Raw genomic sequence first — 16,264 nt, 5'->3', positions numbered from 1 at the left:
GGGGGGGGGGGGGGGGGCCCTGCCAGAGACCCCACTCACAAAGGGAGTCCCCCACGTCATCATGTTCAGCCACAGCCCCTGGATTCCAATGCCAAAAGCAACACCTGCTGCTCCCAAATTGTTATCACTCCTCCCGCTACTTTGGGGTATTTTGGGTGCTTCTTGTGATTTCCAATTCCACGGGAAGTCCTAAGCCCTGAGTGTCTGTGCCCACCATGGAGATGAGGGACGCCAGATGTCCCCAGGCCACACATGCCCCCTCCCAGCCCCTGCCCCACTCCGCCTGTCCTGTCTATCCTATGGGGGGAGGCGAGTCCCTTGGAGGGACATGGACTCCCACCGCACGGACAGCTAAGGGGGAGCTCCCCGGCTCTGACGAGCCAGAGCCCATGCACAGTACCGGATACACATCATCGCTGCCCACTGCAGCCGTCCCGCCCACCCGCACTCGCTGCCCCGTGGGCGAGTGAGGCACCCAGTTCACGGGCAGGCCCACCAAGGCTCGGCAATGTTCAGCGGGAGGAGCAGGGCCAGGCCACCTATGTCTGAGGCTGGATCTGCACCCCATGCTATCCTTCCCTCAAAGAGGCCCCTGACGAGCTATCAGGGACCACCACCGCCAAGTGGTGGCAGGGAGCAAGGACACACCTGCCCCCCCCCCACAGGCAGGGGATCAGTTGGGTCCCCAGCACCGTGGCACCCACTCCGCAAGGCCCTGAAACAGATGAAGGGCTCTCTCATTTACAAATCACTCATACGTGTGGCACCTGCCAAGGGCACTGTGTACCTCATCCCACAGGTGAGAAGCAGGCTGCACCACAGGGGGCCCTCCATCCCCACGGCCCTGCTGTCTCCCCTGCAGTGTGCTGGCCACGTGGGCAGGCCCTCTGCCTCCAGCTCTCGGGGCCTTCCTCCCGTGCAGAGCAGGTTGGGGGGATTCTGTGGCTGCCCACCTCACACATCCATCCCTCCTGCAATGAGCAGACAGCATCCTGCCCTCCCTAGGTTATGCTCCAACCATGGAGGTGTGATTACGTCTGAAGGCATTCCGTCAGGGGGCTGCTACTGGCATCTAGGGGGTAGAGGCCAGAGATGCGGCCCCACAACCCAGGGGGGACATGCAGCCCCCACAACTGACAACGATACGACCCGAAATGGCAACCATGCCAGCGCTAAGCTTGGGGCTGACGGGAGAGGCAGGAGCACAGGCAAACAGCAAACCAACAACCAACATGTGTAACATTTATACAGAATCTGGAGCGCGCTAAGTGCTCTGAAGAATAAAGGAGGCTGGGGACAGGGATTTGAGCCAAGGCTGACACAGCGAGGAGGAGGAAAGCTCTAGAGCCACAACGGTCCAGGCCCAGGAGGCAAGTGCACAGGGACGTGGGCCTAGACACCTACGGGAGGGGAGGGGGAGGGGCCAGGCCAGCGGGTCCAGATGGAAGGCCTGGTCCCACCCAGCCTCAAGGGCTGCTCCCGGGGCGCAGGGCACAGAGGCCAACGGGAGTCCACCCCCTTGCTGCTGGTACTTACGTGAGCTCACGGGGCCGCCACCTTGAAGGCACCTCGACAGTGTCCAAATGCCCACTGACCCAGAAAACCCATCTCAAGGGACACATCCCTAACATACAACTCCCAAAAGACAAGAGCAATAAAGAGCTGCCAACAAGTCGTGAGCACCTACTGTGTGCCTGGCCTGTGTTAAGCATTTAATCACATCTCACTAGATCCCTTCAGCAACCCCCAGAGGCAGGGATGAACAGGATTTCCATTTCACAGATGAGGACACTGAGGCCTGGGGTTTGTAAAATCAAGAGATTGGCCTAGGGAACTGGAAGGGCCCAGGGGGCCTTGGGCAGGATGGTGGGGCAAGCGCTGTCTGTGCAGGAGGAAGAACATGGATTTTGTGAGTGAAAATGATGGTCTCTCCACAGAGGATTCCAAGGAGCAGGGCACTGCCTTTCTGCACCTTCACATGCTGAATGAGCTGCTTAAATACAAGTAATTTATAGAAAATAATCAGAAAAAAGAAGCCCTGTGTCAGCTTTGCATCCTGGGCTTCTGTGGGGCTGGGCCTCAGGCTCCTCCTCCATCTGAAAGGGGGGGCCGGGTTCACTGGTGTCCCTCATGGGGGGCTCTCAGCAGGGCCTGCTCGACAGGATGGTGCCTCAGAGGCTGGCCAGATACTGGGGCCAGAGGCCTGGAAGTTTGCACGGGGTCACATGTCACAGCAGCCGCAGACCTGGGACCCCAACACTGACCCCAACTTCCCGGACCAGCTCTTCTCCCCGGGGTCACACCCCCCAGGATCCTGACTCCCCACACCTCAACCGCTGCCACGGTGGTGGAGGCCGAGAGATAGCGAGCGTGGAGAGACAGGCTCTGGCCCAGGGAGACCTGAGCTGCTGGGTGACCAGGGGCAAGCCACACCCCCTCCCTGAGCCTGTTTCCTCCCTTCGTGTTCTGGGAAGTGTGATGACCTTGACCTCCAGGAGAGGACGAGTCAGGGGTTGTTAAGAAAAGTCCCCGGGACAGACCTGTGTGACCTCGGGCAGGTCACTCCCCGCCCTGGGCAGGGAGACTGGTAAAAGTCAGGGTGACAACGCACCCATGTCGCTGGGTAACCATGACAGCTAAGTAAGACCGCGCACATAAAATGCCTGGCACGAAACAGATTGGCTCAGCGGCCGCCCTGGCCCAAAGGCCTTCACTCACCAAGGTAGGCTCAGACTGCAAAGTGAGCCCCCAGAGGACAGGGTGAACCCCCAGACCGCAGAGCCCAGGCTTCAAGAGGCTAGGAGCAGGGAGAGACACTCCCAAGTGGCACCTGAGCTTCCCAGAGCCTCAGGGAAACGGGACGCTCCTTTTGCTTGGGCGCGTGGGCCGAGCCCCTACAGGTCTGCACTTGGGGCCATTGTGAGCTCACCCAGGCCGCCCAGAAACACTGATGGGCGCCATGCTCCTGCTCCTGCAAAATGGTAGAAGCACCTTTCCTTGGCAAAGGCCATTCTTGCTTTATTATCATTTGTATCAGAATAAAATCTTACAAAATACAGGGTTAATGGGGAGAATACCTAAATAGGTAAAAATGCTAATATATAGCTCAAGTTCAAATTCAGCACCTATGGTGTCCCTGAATCTGCCAGGTCTCGTCCCTTCTCACCCTCAACAGTGGCCTGAGAGGTGGGTGCTTCCATTCCACTGGTTCAGATGAGAACACTAGAGCCCCGGAGGTCACAAAGGGAGTTGGGGCGGAGTTGGGCCGAGAGCCTGGAAGTCCCCCCAGGCTCATCCAGCAAAGGTCTACCAGCACTATCTTGGGGTCTGCCCAGGCAGCTGGGGTGCGGCAAGCTGTGCCCGCAGTAGGGAGCATGCGGCAGCAGGCACTGACCACCAACAGGGACGATGCACCCACCTGGCCCACAGAAGTGCTTCTCAGCTCCCTATTTACTTCCTGATAATATGCAAACATGTCCACTGACACCCAAGGCCCCTCCCTTGTCACTTCACACCCACTGGCTCTTGCAATCCTCAGGACACACCTTTGAAGCTAGTGGCTTCACCAGCACAGCGATGCGGATAAGGAAAGTCAGGACCGTCAGGGTACAGCTACATAGGCTGAGCACTGCACAATTTGGGCCTGGGAGTTTAAGATTCACTTAATGCAACAATAACAGCAGCAAACACTTATCTACGCTAACTCTGAGCAGCCCCCATGCTCAGCCCTGCCATACACTAATGCAGTGGGTCCTCACAACAACCCTGCAATTTAGATTCTAGCATCACCCCCATGAGACAGACAGGCCATGCAGCTCAGGAGTGGGGAGACGGGCGTGAACCCAGCCAGCTGGCTGCAGCCTCTCCCCACCATTACGTGGCTATGCAGGCCCCATGGGCCATGGTGGGGGCCAGCCCAGGGATTTCTGAAGGACGATGAGCTTAAATATACCCCTCATACATTAGCACTCAATTTTAAAAAAATAATAAAGAAGTGATTATTACAAAGTGAGGATGGTTGTAAGGGAGATGCAATACTGGGGGGCACTTTGGGTTACAGTAATGTCCAATTTCTTCAGCTGAGTATTGGGCACACAGGACTCATTCATTAAAATACAGAAATACATTCTATAAACCCTTTTGGTGTCTGAAATATAGCTACAACTTGCAAGTTTGAAAGGAATGGAAGTCCCCACCTGCCGCTGGGGCTCAGCCAGGAGGGGAGGGAGCACAGAGCAACCTGGGAGCAGGGCAGCTGGTCACCATCTCCCAGAGAAGCCAGGGTGGTCCCTGGATGCCACCTCAGCCATGACACCCCAGAAAGGGTCAGGGTGACAGGGACCTGTGTGCCCAAGACTAGGGGCTCGGGGAGAAAAGCCCCTTCAGGGTGAGCCTGTGACCCTCTCTGGAGTTGGATACAGCCCCCAGGCTTGGTGTCTGTGAGCTGCAGAGGGGTCTTCCTTCCAGGCCGCCACGGCCCAGCCCCGTCTGCCCTTCATGCCCTCCATAGGAAGCTTTTAGGGGTTTCCGTGGTCAGTGCTGGAGAGGGCGTCTACAGAAGCAGCTGGGCAGGCAAGCCTGACCGGTGTGGGCAAGGCCAAGAAGGCAGGCCGAGGGGAGGCATGGATGTGCCTGGAGGCTGTAGCCCCAACACTGGCAGCTGAGCGGAGGCCAGGCTGCTCTCAGCACCCCCTCTAACTGGGGCAGGGCTCTCTGTGTGGCATCCTCTGTGCCGCCCCCCGTGTTCTTCCACTGGGACCCGACCTAGACACACAGCACCCAGCCTGAGACCCTGACAGTACTCTACATGGCCACCAACCCAGGCTGCTCCCCCTCACTTCAGCCCCCCATCCACCGACACACTTGACCTTGGATCTGGACTCTTAGAACCACGACTCCCAAGGCCTCCTCCTGCTTCCCAGGCAGAACTCTTTGAGAGTCAGGGTGTTCCTCGCTCGCCGCTGTACCCCCACAGCCAGCACCATGCCCTGCACTGATGAAGCCCCAGCAGCGGAGGCATGGCCTCAAGAGCCCCGTCCTCCTGACGCCCCGCCCCACACCTCGCTATGCTCAAGGGACACAGACCTGGAAAATGAGCCCAGCACCCAGTCCTCTCTGTTCTCCACAGGCCTTCCCCAGGAAGGCCCAAGAGGCAAGGGGCACCCCCAGCTCCGGCTTGGGGACCAGTGGAGAAAGAGCCTGGTACATTGTGATACCATTACAGGACCCTGCAGCCACAGAGTCCCGTGCCACAGTGCTTAGGACTCGGTCACCAGAGGTCAGGGTCCTACTTACTCAGCCACCAATGAACACCTGCCATGACCATAACAATAAGACAATAACAGCAGATGCCATTCATTAGACAAACACTATCTCCAATCTTTACCGCCACCCTGCAGGGAGGGGTGTTTACTCTCATTCACAGAAAAGGAGCCTGAGGGTCAGAGAGGGCACAGGAGGAAGTGAGGAAGCAGTGGAGTCATAATTTGAACTTGGCCTGTCTCCCCCCTGAGCCCAAGCTCTGCACCACCTCCCCGTCTGGCCTGGGCTCCTTGTAGACTAAGGACAGTCTTGCTGGCCCACTACCTGACACTTGCTGGCCCACTTGCTGGAATGAGGCTGTCGAATCCATCCTCGTGGCTGCCAGCAAGACAGGCAGGAGAGGTCCCTAGTCACATTCTGCATGTGAGGGAACTGGGGCCTGTCACCTGAAAGGTGGGCCATGCCCCAGGGACTGAAATCATTTAGAGTGCAGTGAATATAACTTTTCCAGGGTCACACAGCAAAAGAGGCTGAGCTGAGATCTGACTGCAGGCACCTCCACACCTGTCTCCTGGGAGTTCGAGCCAACCCCACACCACCTCTCCTCCCCAGCATCCGGGAGCCCCCAGCAGGCACATCCGAGCCTGAGGATTCCCTGGGCCAAGGGTGGTGAAGAGCCGCCTCCGCCACCTGCTTCTGTTCCGTGAACAAGAGGAAGCAGGGCCCTTGCCTAACAGAGGAAGTTCCTGGGCGGGGCGGGAGCGGGGCCTGGAGGGCCTGCCCAAGTGTCCGGGCCCAGTGTGAGGTCCAGGAAGGGGGTCACCTCTGATGCCCATCTCGGGGCTGGATGCTGACCTGTGAGGCCGGGGCTTACAGCCCCCTGCCCATCCACCAGCCAGCAGGCAGCGCCCCTTTAAGCACCAGCCAGTTGGGCTGGCATGCCCGGCGGGTGAGTCAGCACCCAGTGCCCGCTGACTCACCCACCGGAAGCCTCCCGCTGCCCCAGCCCTCTCCCCGCACAGGCAACTGAGAACTTTGCTCCTTTCAGGCCCCGAGCCATGGGCTGGCTGATAGAGAGTTTCCTGTGCGTCACGCCAGGGGTGGGGGAACTCCCCAAGGTGTCACCCTCCAGTCTTTCCGACAGCACGGACGGGACAGGATGGGGGTTGAGGGGGGACAGTGGCCATGGCAGGCAGGACCAGGACATGGTGCTCCTGAAGCCTCAGTGCCCCCACTGAGCAGCCAGGAGCCACGTGAACATCGACCATGAAGTGCCCGCATGGTGGCACTGGCAGCGGGGACAGTAACAGGATACATGTGGTACCCCCAAGGACAAGTGTGGCTTGAAGCGGCAGACCCAAACCATGCCAACTAAACATGCCCCTGACCACTGGCCCCAGCGCCAGCTGTCCTCAGCCTCTGACCCTAGACGGCATGTTCAAGAGGAAGTTGGGGGAACCAGCAGGGCTGAGGGACCCAGGGTCGCATGGGCTCACGGAAAACTCCCCAGGCCTGCGGCACAGAGGATGGCGCAGGGCACCAGCTGCAAGGCAGGAAGCTCAAAAGTAAAGCACCCTTAAGGTCAAGTGCCAACCACGCCCTGTTTTGTTCAAATTCCTCTGAGAAGGTGGAGACGGGCACAATGCTGGAGGGCCCTGTGCCCGGGATGGGGCGGGCAGCCAGGTGAGGAGCCCAGCTCTGGACTTGGTCTGGCCCCTCCCCCTGTCTGACCCCAGTTTTGTCATCTGTCAAATGGGATGGACTGCAGTGAATATAAAATGTGCCAACTGTAAAGTCCTGTGTACACGAAAGGCATCACCTCTGGCTCAGTCCTTCCTCCAGGTCAGGCATGGCCTGGGGGAGACGCCCACAAGACAAAGGCATAATGGGGCGAACCACCAGCTGGGCGGGGGCGGGGGGGGGGGAGACCCACCAGCTCAGTTCAAGCACCCAGCACAAGAATGGGACATAAAGGAGCACTTAGGGAGACCTCTGGAGATACACATTCCTAGACAGGACCCGAGCCCCACCTGTCACAGCTGCATGACCCAGGCAAGGCACTGAATGCCTCTGAGCCTCAATTTCCTCATCTATAAATGGGGCTGTGAGTAAGAAATGAGCGAGTACACAGAACAGGGCAAAAAGCTTGACAAGTGGTAGCTGTCGGGAGTTTTGGTGAGGTGGTATCATGGCTCCCCGCAAACCCTTCCACAGACCCCAAAGAGGCTGACGGTCCCTCAGCCTTGCAGAGGCTCCTGCCCCTCCATCTAACCACCCCCTACCACCACCATCAGCTATTACCCACACCCACAAAATGGAAATTCATCCTGATTCTGTCTCTGCAGAGAGGCTGAGAGAGAGCAACACCAGGACTCAAGTCACACAGCATGCGGGGACCAAGCAGTGCCTCTCCAAAGTCCCTTTTCCTTCACACCTGGGACCGCTCTGACTTCACAAGTCCACATCGTGAGCTTTTATTTGGATGCAGCATCCCCTGTGTGGAAAAGCTGAAAGGGCACTCCGAGACAAATGTTGCTTCCAAACTCTTCCTTCTGCCCATGAAGACACTGCAGCCCAGAGAAGGTGACAGACCTGCCCTAAGTACCCCCAGCACTGACCAAGCCAGGCACAGACCCAAAGCTGGAGAAGAGGTCTGATTTCCTGGGTCTCCAGAATGGAGAAGCTTATGATTTCCCGGTTCCCAAGCTCCATGAGGTGTGCGCAGTCCAAGGCCCTCCCCAGCCACCTCCCCCCGTGAGTGCCTCCTGAGTTACTCACAGTGGTTGGGCAATGGTCAGGGATCCGGCCTCCCACTTACGTAAGACGTAATTACCCTGCCCACCGGGCCAGCAAGGCTGTGGGCCACAGCCACCACAGCCGTTGGCAGCGGAGGCAGAGAAGGACCCGCACCCTCCCTGGGACCCCACATGCCCTCCAGGTGCCGGGGCTCCTCCAGAGAAAGAGGTAAGAACAAACTCCGATCAGAGGCTCATTAAGTGACATCTGTTACCTCTCTCCACCTCACTCTGCAGCTGCAAACAGGCAAGGCCTTGACCCTGCAAGGCTGAAGGACTTCCAGCAAGAAAAATGTAACACTGGGGATGCAGCAGCTGTCCCTCCCGAAGCACCTACTATGTGCCAGGCACCATGCTGAGCTCCTCACCTCATGACCCATGCTTGCTTAAAACTCTTCAGTATTTACTACCTCGTATCATATCCTGAAATCCAGACAAGGTAGGTGTGATTACTCCCATTGTGCAGATAAGGAAACTGAGGCCCAGAGACACTCCTGTTGCTGGGGTGAGGCAGCAGCAGGTTTAGAGAGCCGGGAGGCAGCCTATTCATTACAGCTATGTCCGGTTTGGAAATCTTACACAGCCCAGCCTGCTGAAGCTCCCACATGCCAAAAACATCCTTTCCTCTTCCTGCAAAAAAAAAATCCCCCTTTCACCCTCCAAGTTCCCCCCCCCCCGCCTCCCCCCCCCCAGCATGACAAATCCTGCTGCCCGCAGCCGCCACCTCACAAAAATTTCCAGGAAGGCCAGCTACTTGGAGAAGACAAGAGCAAGCCCACTGCACAGCCAACACGCTGGCCTAGCAGCTGGCCCAGGACCCAGAGGCAGCAGGGACAAGCCTGGAGACACAAGGGAGCAAAAAGGAGTGAGGTCCCCAAGTGCAGAGAGGAGCATGCAAGCCAAGACAAGGAGGAGCCGATGGAGAGGGGCTGTGTGATAGCACAGGCTGGGAGGACAAGAGAGGTTCCTTGGGGACAAGGCTGCAGGGCTGCAAGCCCACCAGGGACGGGGCCATGTGGGGCCTACAGGGATGGAGAGAGGGGAGAGGAGAGTTCTTAGCTGGAGTGTAGCCAAGGCACTCACATGGGGTGAGGGGGGGTGGTTACAGTGATTCCCCAGGACAGCACTGCTGGGGCGTCAGTTAAATCCCAGCCTGGCTACAGCCCCGGGACCAGGGAGTGGACGGGGCGGGGTGGGGGTGGAGGAGGCTGGGTGCAGGATCACAGTGAATCCCACCTGGATCCAGCTGTGGGACCCACGTTGGGAGAATTCCTGTTCTGGGTGCAGTTAAGGCCTAAATGAGGAGGTCAGAGTGAGGTTTCCGACCTGGAGCAGGGTAATCAGAATAATCAGAGGGAGATCTTAGCCTGGGTTCGGGCCTGAGTGCAGTCCCTAGGCCTAAACTGGGAGTCCAGGTGAGGTCTAAGCTGAGACCGAGACCCAATCAGGGACAGGTTCTGGACCGAGGTGCTACCTGGGTCCGGTATGGCAGGGAATGGGAATCATACAGAGGTCGGGGTTCGCCGCTTGGGCCTGGACTGGGCGCCGGGGCCGGAGAAGCGGGTCAAGCCGCGCTCCCTAGCAGGGGCTCCTACCTTTGGTCGGGGGCATGCTGGAGGGCTGACTGGAGGCGGGAGACTCCATGGTGCAGGCGGGTCCAGGGGCGGCAGCAGGAACTAATCGAGAGGGCGGCGGGCTCTACCCGGGCGGAGAGCGCTCATGGCTGCGGGCAGGGGGCCCGGGCACGGTGGCAGAGCAGAGACGGCGGCGGCGACAGCGACGGCGACGGCGGGGACTGCAAAAACGCGTCCGCGACGGGCGGTGCCGGAGCCAGACTGGGTAGTGCCGCGGGGGCCCAGGCCGGACGGCGCCGACATGGGCCCTGCCCCCGCGCATCTATTGGCCCGTCAGTCTCCAGGGCCCGTCCCCTGCCTATCAAACGCCGACCTTGCCCTGCCTGTCGCGCACAAGCCTTGCCCCTGCTGGCCCCAAATCGGGCTCCTCCCACTGTAAAGCCCCGCCCCCCCACCCCCCCACCCGGGAAATCTTAGCCCGATCAAGCTCTTTCCCCTCCTAGGCTGGAGCGGAGTCCCTCCCGCTGCCTGTCAAGACACAAGCCCCGCCCACTCCCTGGGACTCGCGGAGCGCGCCTGGAGCCTGTCAGGCACTAGGCCCCGCCCCTGCGCTCTCCCAGGCTTGCAGTGCTCTGCCAGTGAGCTCAGTGGACCCGCCTGGGGTGCGTAACCGGGAAAAAACCCCAGCTATCCAGGGGTGGCGGGGCTGGGGCCTTGGGAGCGGGAAGAAAGTGTGCTGTGCGGGGATTAAAAGGGCGCCCCCGGGGCGAGTCCTGGGTTCAGATCCCTACTTGGCGGTGACCTTGGGCAAGTCAGGTAACCCCTGAGCCCCAGTTTTGGCCTGTGTGAAAAAGCAACCATAACAACTGTGTCCTGGCGCTGGTCATGAGAACGAGACCCGGGCTTTAGCGGACAATCATTGGTGACCGAGTGTTGTAAAACGCTGAAAGCACAATGTCCGGCGTGCGCACATCTATTCCCTGCTTCTTTACACATCCACCGAGCGCCTGCGTGTGTCAGACACTGTGGAATGGGTGGGAATACAGTGGTGAACTTTGGTGGTACCCAGCAAGAGAAGTCAGTAAATGTGGCCTTCATGGTCATGTCTATACTGCCCCTCCTCCTCTACATGGCAAGGAGTAAGGTGGGGTTTCGTTTCTCTTCTCTGCTCTTGAAGCCTCTGTCTGTATATACAGACTGTATAATATATAATGGCCAGACAGACCAGTCTTCCCTTGCAGTCCCCATGGAGTCTCGGGGCATTTTAGGAACCACTGACCAATCTGGCCCTGGGATCAGATGACTCAGATGGAAAGCCATGGGCTAGTGAGGGCAGGAAGTGCCTGGCAAGGGTCAAGGAGTCAGCCCCTTGCCTCTGGGCAGGCATGAGTGTGTGACCTGCCAGGGACCTCACGTGAGGGAAGCAGATTCCACCACCTGCTAGAAATGCTTGGAGCAGGCAGCTGACCTCTGTTTGTCCATTTGTAAAAAGGGGTGATCCCTGTGAGCCCCACCCACACAGTGATGGAGAAGGCCCGATGAGATAAAGAAGGGGGGGATATGTTATAATTATCATTATTCTCTTCCTGTGTCTCTCACTCACCCTTTCCAGGCAGTGGGCGGAAAGTCATGATCTGTGGACTCAGATGCATACAGGTTCGAATGCCAACCCTGCCTGCCACTTACTCAAAGTCATGGAGCAGCGCCATGCCTCAGTTTACTTATCTGTGCCGTGAATACAGCGAGGCCTCTCTGAAATTGGTTCAGGAGCTCAGGCTTGGAAGTACCTGGCTTAGGGCCTGGCACTTCGTAGTGCCCAGGAAATGTTTGTAAATACACTGTGGGCCACCTCCTCCAGGAAGCCACCTCAGCCTTACCACCCCTGGGTGTCTGGAGTGCTCTGTTCGAAATGGGCCATGTGACCTTGGGCTAGTCATTTCAACTCAGAACCAGCTGCTTATCCATCTGTAAAATGGGCACCCAGCAGAGGCTACCTCCCTACCAGGAGTGCAAGCCTGGTCCATGAGGTTTTCTAGGTTCAGGCTCCTGCCATCCACTTGGACTTCTGTGCTTCCTATGCTCCCCTTCGCCCTCTCTGTTCCTTGCTATGTTCGAGGGTCTTAGTGCTTCCCCTTGAACATGCCACTACCGGTCTTGCCTCGTAAGGCTTTCACCCTCACTGTTTCCCCTGCCTGGAACACCTTCCCCTCCCCCTCACCCCACCCCAGGATCATGGGGGTGATTTCCTACCAGCCTGCAGGCCTCTGCTTAAATGAACTCCTATAAAAGACCTTCCTGGTCATGTCCCCAACTCAGTGGTTATTCTCTGCACAGCACTGGGGCCACTAATGCCTTTCCTTTTGGCTCTGGTTTCAAGCCAGCTCTCCCACTAGACCATCGGCCCTTCCTGGGCAGGAATCTTGCCAACTCATCCGCTGGCGCAGCCCTGATGCACAGCACTGGGCCTGGCACACAGTAGGTGCCTAATAAGTACTTGAGGAATGAACAAAGGGAAGATGAAAAGCATGCCACAGACATCGAAGTGACTCCAGTCCCGTGCCAGCCTCCCAGGCACCCATATGACTCAGACAAGGCCCTTCAGTTGGAGTTGACGGTTAGTCAGGGAGTCTGACAGACAGCCCAAGAATCACAAAACTCCATGTGGGGTGCTATAAATAGATGCATGAGCAAGAGTCTCAGGAAGGTACCAGACACCACCTGGGTGAGGTCAGGGAAGACTCCTCGGAGGAAGTGACTTTGAGATGGACCTTTAAGAATCAATAGGAGCTCGTCAGGCAGAGAAGCAAGGAAGAGTCTCCCCAGAAAGGTTCGGGGTGTGAAAGGGGCCACATATGAGGACCAGACTGGGATGGAGAGCTGCGTTGCTGCCAAGGGTGGAAGTACCACAGGAGAGATGTGGCAGTAACACCCGTGGGCCACCGACCGCCTCTAAGGAGCACAGTGAGGCTGAGGAACTGCATGATCCCTCAGAAACCAGAAGGGGTGTTGGATGGAGTCACGACAGAGTGCTTCTTACCCTGACTCTGAGAACAAAACACCGCTCCCTATAGAGTCAGGGAAACAGAGAGGAAGGGAGGGAGAGGGTGTGGCCAAAGTTAGGAGATGGGTGTGAGCAGAGGGGGGAGGGACCTGGAAGGGCAGAGGACTGGAAAGAGATGATGATCTGAACCCAGGACTGGGGAAGCCCACTCAATCATTCATTCATTCATTCAACAATGATTTATTGAGCACTGACTGTGTGCCTAGCACTGAAAGCACAACTGACCAAGACACAGCTCCCTGCCCTCAGGAAGGTGATGGTCTAGTGGACAAGCCAGACAAGCCAAATGCCTAAGTTATTTTATAGTCTGTCAGAGGATAAGTGCTATGGGACAAAGGAGGGAGGGAGACAGGGAGTGAGTCTGGGTGTAGGGGCTGTACTTCTAAAGATGGAGTGCAGGAAAAGCCTGGAAAGTGACGTGTAAGCACAGAGCTGAGAGGTGAGGGGGGGTCGGTCATGAGGATGTCTGTCCTGGAGAAAGGCATGCAGGCAGCGGGAACGGCAGGTGCAAAGACCCTGAGGTAGACGGCTTCTAAGGGAAGAACTGTGGCTGGAGTAGTGGGAGATGGGGGGGCCCCTGTTCTCACCTACAGGTATCTCTTGCACATTCTCATCCACACACCCTTACACCATCAAAACCCCACAAGCCCCCTTTCACACCTGTGTTCGTACACACAGCCCCCAAATACACAGCCACACATGAACACAGCAGGGGGCACAAGTGTGACCATGCACGTGGAGTGGCCACACAGGTGCAGGCGCGTTAACAGACTCAGTCCACAAGCACAGCTGACACCAGCAGAGGCCTCCACGGCTTGCTGATACACAGCGCCCTCTGGTGACCATTTCTGGCCTGGTGGCTGGATGCCAGATGGTCACTTCATGGAGGCCTGGGCAGCATCAACCACACTCTCTCCCCCTCTTCCTCCCCCTCCTCCTCCTCCTCTTTCTTTGCTTCCTGCCCCCAGTTCCTCCATACCACAGCCAGAGACAGCCTTCCAAAAGACACAGTGGGCCATGTTCCAACTCCTTCCAGGCTCCCTAAGTGGGGACCTTCACCAGCCATCCCCCCATTCCAGACACTGCCAGTTTCCTCCCTAAACCTTTCTTTGTAGAGGCAGTTCCCTTGGCCAGGAAGGCAGGAAGGCCGTTCCCTGTCTTCTCCACCTGACTCATCCCTACCTTCCTTCAAGGCCCAGTTGTGACATCAAAAGAGGAGGCTTTCCCTGACGCACGCCCCCAGCACCTCCACCCCAGGCCTCTCATCAAGGACCCTGGCTCTGCCACTGGCTGCAGCGCCATCTGCCTCCCTATCGAATCTGTGTTCCTCCAAAGCAGGAGCTGGGGCTCTGTCCTTCGGGCCCAGCACAGGGCTGCCGGAGGTGGGGCTTCGAGGCAGTAGGAACCTACCCCAGGAGAGCGGGGGCGCAGGCGGGAGCCTCTGCCTCGGGGTCAGGCTATGCCGTCGCAATGTACAGAGGAGAATAGTGAGGGCGAAGGTAGGGGCTCACCTCGCCTGTTTACATCATCACTCTCAAGCATCGGAGGGTGAATTCATGCAAGCTCCATGACTCCGCCAGCAAAGGAGCAGGTACTATTTTTAGAGTCCCTACTGTGTGCTAATCCCTCAAAGCACATCATCTCATGGACTCCCTATGATGCAAGATGCATGAGGGTGGTGACTTTGCTTTGGCCCCTGCAGTGTCCCCAGCACACAGGTGCTCAGTGAACAACTGTGCAATGGAGAAAGGCTCACCACATGCCAGCAAGGTGCATACTATCATCACCATCTCCATTTCACAGAAAGGAAAACTGAGATGCCTAAAGCAGCTAGTAATGGCAGACCTATTGTTGAAACGGGCAGATGGAGACAGAGTTTTCCCTGCCTATTGTGCCCAAGCTTCCATTGAATGGGTTGCAACATCCTCCTCCTGGGCAAAACAAGTTGTCCTTGAGCTCTTGCCACTGCTTTCTGGAAAAATGCCAAGCTCTTTGCTCCTGATGGAGTCCTTGCATCTGTCCAGCCCAGTATTCTGCAGGGAGGCACAGAAACCCCGAGGCTGCCCCAGAGACTCATCCCAGGCCCAGGGACCTCCCGGAGCCTCAGTCCAGAGCCTCTTGTTCCCAGGTCCTCACAAGTGGCACTTCCTGCCCAGGAGGCAGGGACAGGTGTTGAGTGACACTTGTCACACAACATGACCCAGTGAGGTCAGCACGGTAAGACCTTCGTCTCACAGACAAAGAAACTGAAGCCCAAGGCTTCAAGCAGCTTCCTGACTCTCACTGCCAGGAAGAAAGAAACCAGACTTTTAACCCAGATCATCAGGACAACCCGCTGTGTGCCAGGCACCTTACTAGAAGTCTCAAGTTTGTTATCTAGACTCCAGGACATCGGAGCTGTCCTTATCGCCATGGCATGGGGGAGGAGTGCAGACACGGAGACAAGTGAGTTGCCCGCCTGACCAAGGAGAATACGGGCAAGCTGCACCCAGATCAGGCTGACTCCGTGACCTGGGCGCGCCCCAATATCAGCCTGCAAAGAGCTGGTTTTGAATCCAAAGGGTGTCCTGTCTCCCCCGCCCCCCCATCCCCTCAGGAGTAGCTGAGTGACCTTGAGCCAACCACGTGTCTCAGTCAGGCCTTGAATATTAACACATCTGTTCTCTTCAATGCTTTAGTACCCTTTTGGCCATCCCCAAGCCAAGACTTACATCCTTCATATGACAAGGGTCTTGGGCCCTCAGTAGAAGTGTCTTCCATTTCTAGAAACTTCTGACTATTACCATTTTCTTCCTTAAGTCATGCTGAACTTGGCCTCTTAGAGATCCCAAATGCAAACCCATCCATCATTAGACATATATTTGCTGAGCATCTACTTTGGCTGGACCCCATGTTAAGTACTGAGGAGACAGGAAAGAACAAGATATATGAAGTCCCTACCTTCAAGGAGCAAACCTCTGGGGGAGGTTAAGAAAGTCAATACATTAATGAAAGTAAATACATAAAATAGTTTCAAGTAGTGAGGCTCTAAACAAAAAGTAAAGCAGGGTGATGTGGCAGAGAGGCACCATCAGACAGAGTGGTCAAGGAGGCCTTCCTGGAGGAAGTACCTTCTGAGCTCAGACTTGGGTGTTAAAAAAGAGCCATGTGAAACTGAGGGTAGGAGCTGATTTAAAATAGTCCACAGTACACAGTAGGAGCTCAGAGAAAGGTGAAGGAAACCTCTAGTTAATCATGAACTGGATGGGGATATTTTTCTCCCTTCCCTCCTAAAACCCCTGTGAAATGACAATAAAATAAAATGAAATGAAATGAAGTAAAATAAAATAAGTAAAATAAATCCTTAAGGCACAAATTCACAAGGACAAAGAGAATAAGAAAGTCAATGACAGGGACAAGAGGAATCCACAACATTTTTGAAGCCAGAAAATGAGTAGACAAATAGTAACCAACTTAGAGAGTGGAGGAAAGTAAGATCAGGGAGGAAGCCAAACCGAAACCAGACCACTGACATGACGGACCCTTCGAAACCCTCAGCCTGAGAGGCAACAGGTCGTTCTGGAGGAGGAGGG

General features: G+C 56.8%; 1 protein-coding gene and 1 long non-coding RNA gene across 2 annotated transcripts in view; one reads left to right on the top strand and one right to left on the bottom strand.

Moving 5' to 3' along the window:
- MAP2K3 (mitogen-activated protein kinase kinase 3) overlaps positions 1-9,942 on the bottom strand; it is a 28,712-nt gene extending 18,770 nt beyond the window's left edge. The window contains exon 1 of the mRNA XM_029926988.1: positions 9,653-9,942. Coding sequence (XP_029782848.1) covers positions 9,653-9,701 — 49 coding nt within the window. The 5' untranslated portion in view covers positions 9,702-9,942. The remainder of the gene's footprint in view (positions 1-9,652) is intronic.
- A 196-nt stretch (positions 9,943-10,138) lies between these two features.
- LOC115282203 lies at positions 10,139-11,942 on the top strand. Its single transcript, XR_003904548.1, has 2 exons — positions 10,139-10,293; positions 11,244-11,942. It is a non-coding gene; the product is annotated as an uncharacterized LOC115282203 (long non-coding RNA).
- The last annotated feature ends 4,322 nt before the right edge of the window (positions 11,943-16,264 follow it).

The sequence above is a fragment of the Suricata suricatta genome, chromosome 17, assembly GCF_006229205.1.
Source record: "Suricata suricatta isolate VVHF042 chromosome 17, meerkat_22Aug2017_6uvM2_HiC, whole genome shotgun sequence".
NCBI classification, from domain to species: Eukaryota; Metazoa; Chordata; class Mammalia; order Carnivora; family Herpestidae; genus Suricata; species Suricata suricatta.
Note: the sequence above shows the minus strand (reverse complement) of the source record. Positions and strands in the feature narration are given on the sequence as shown.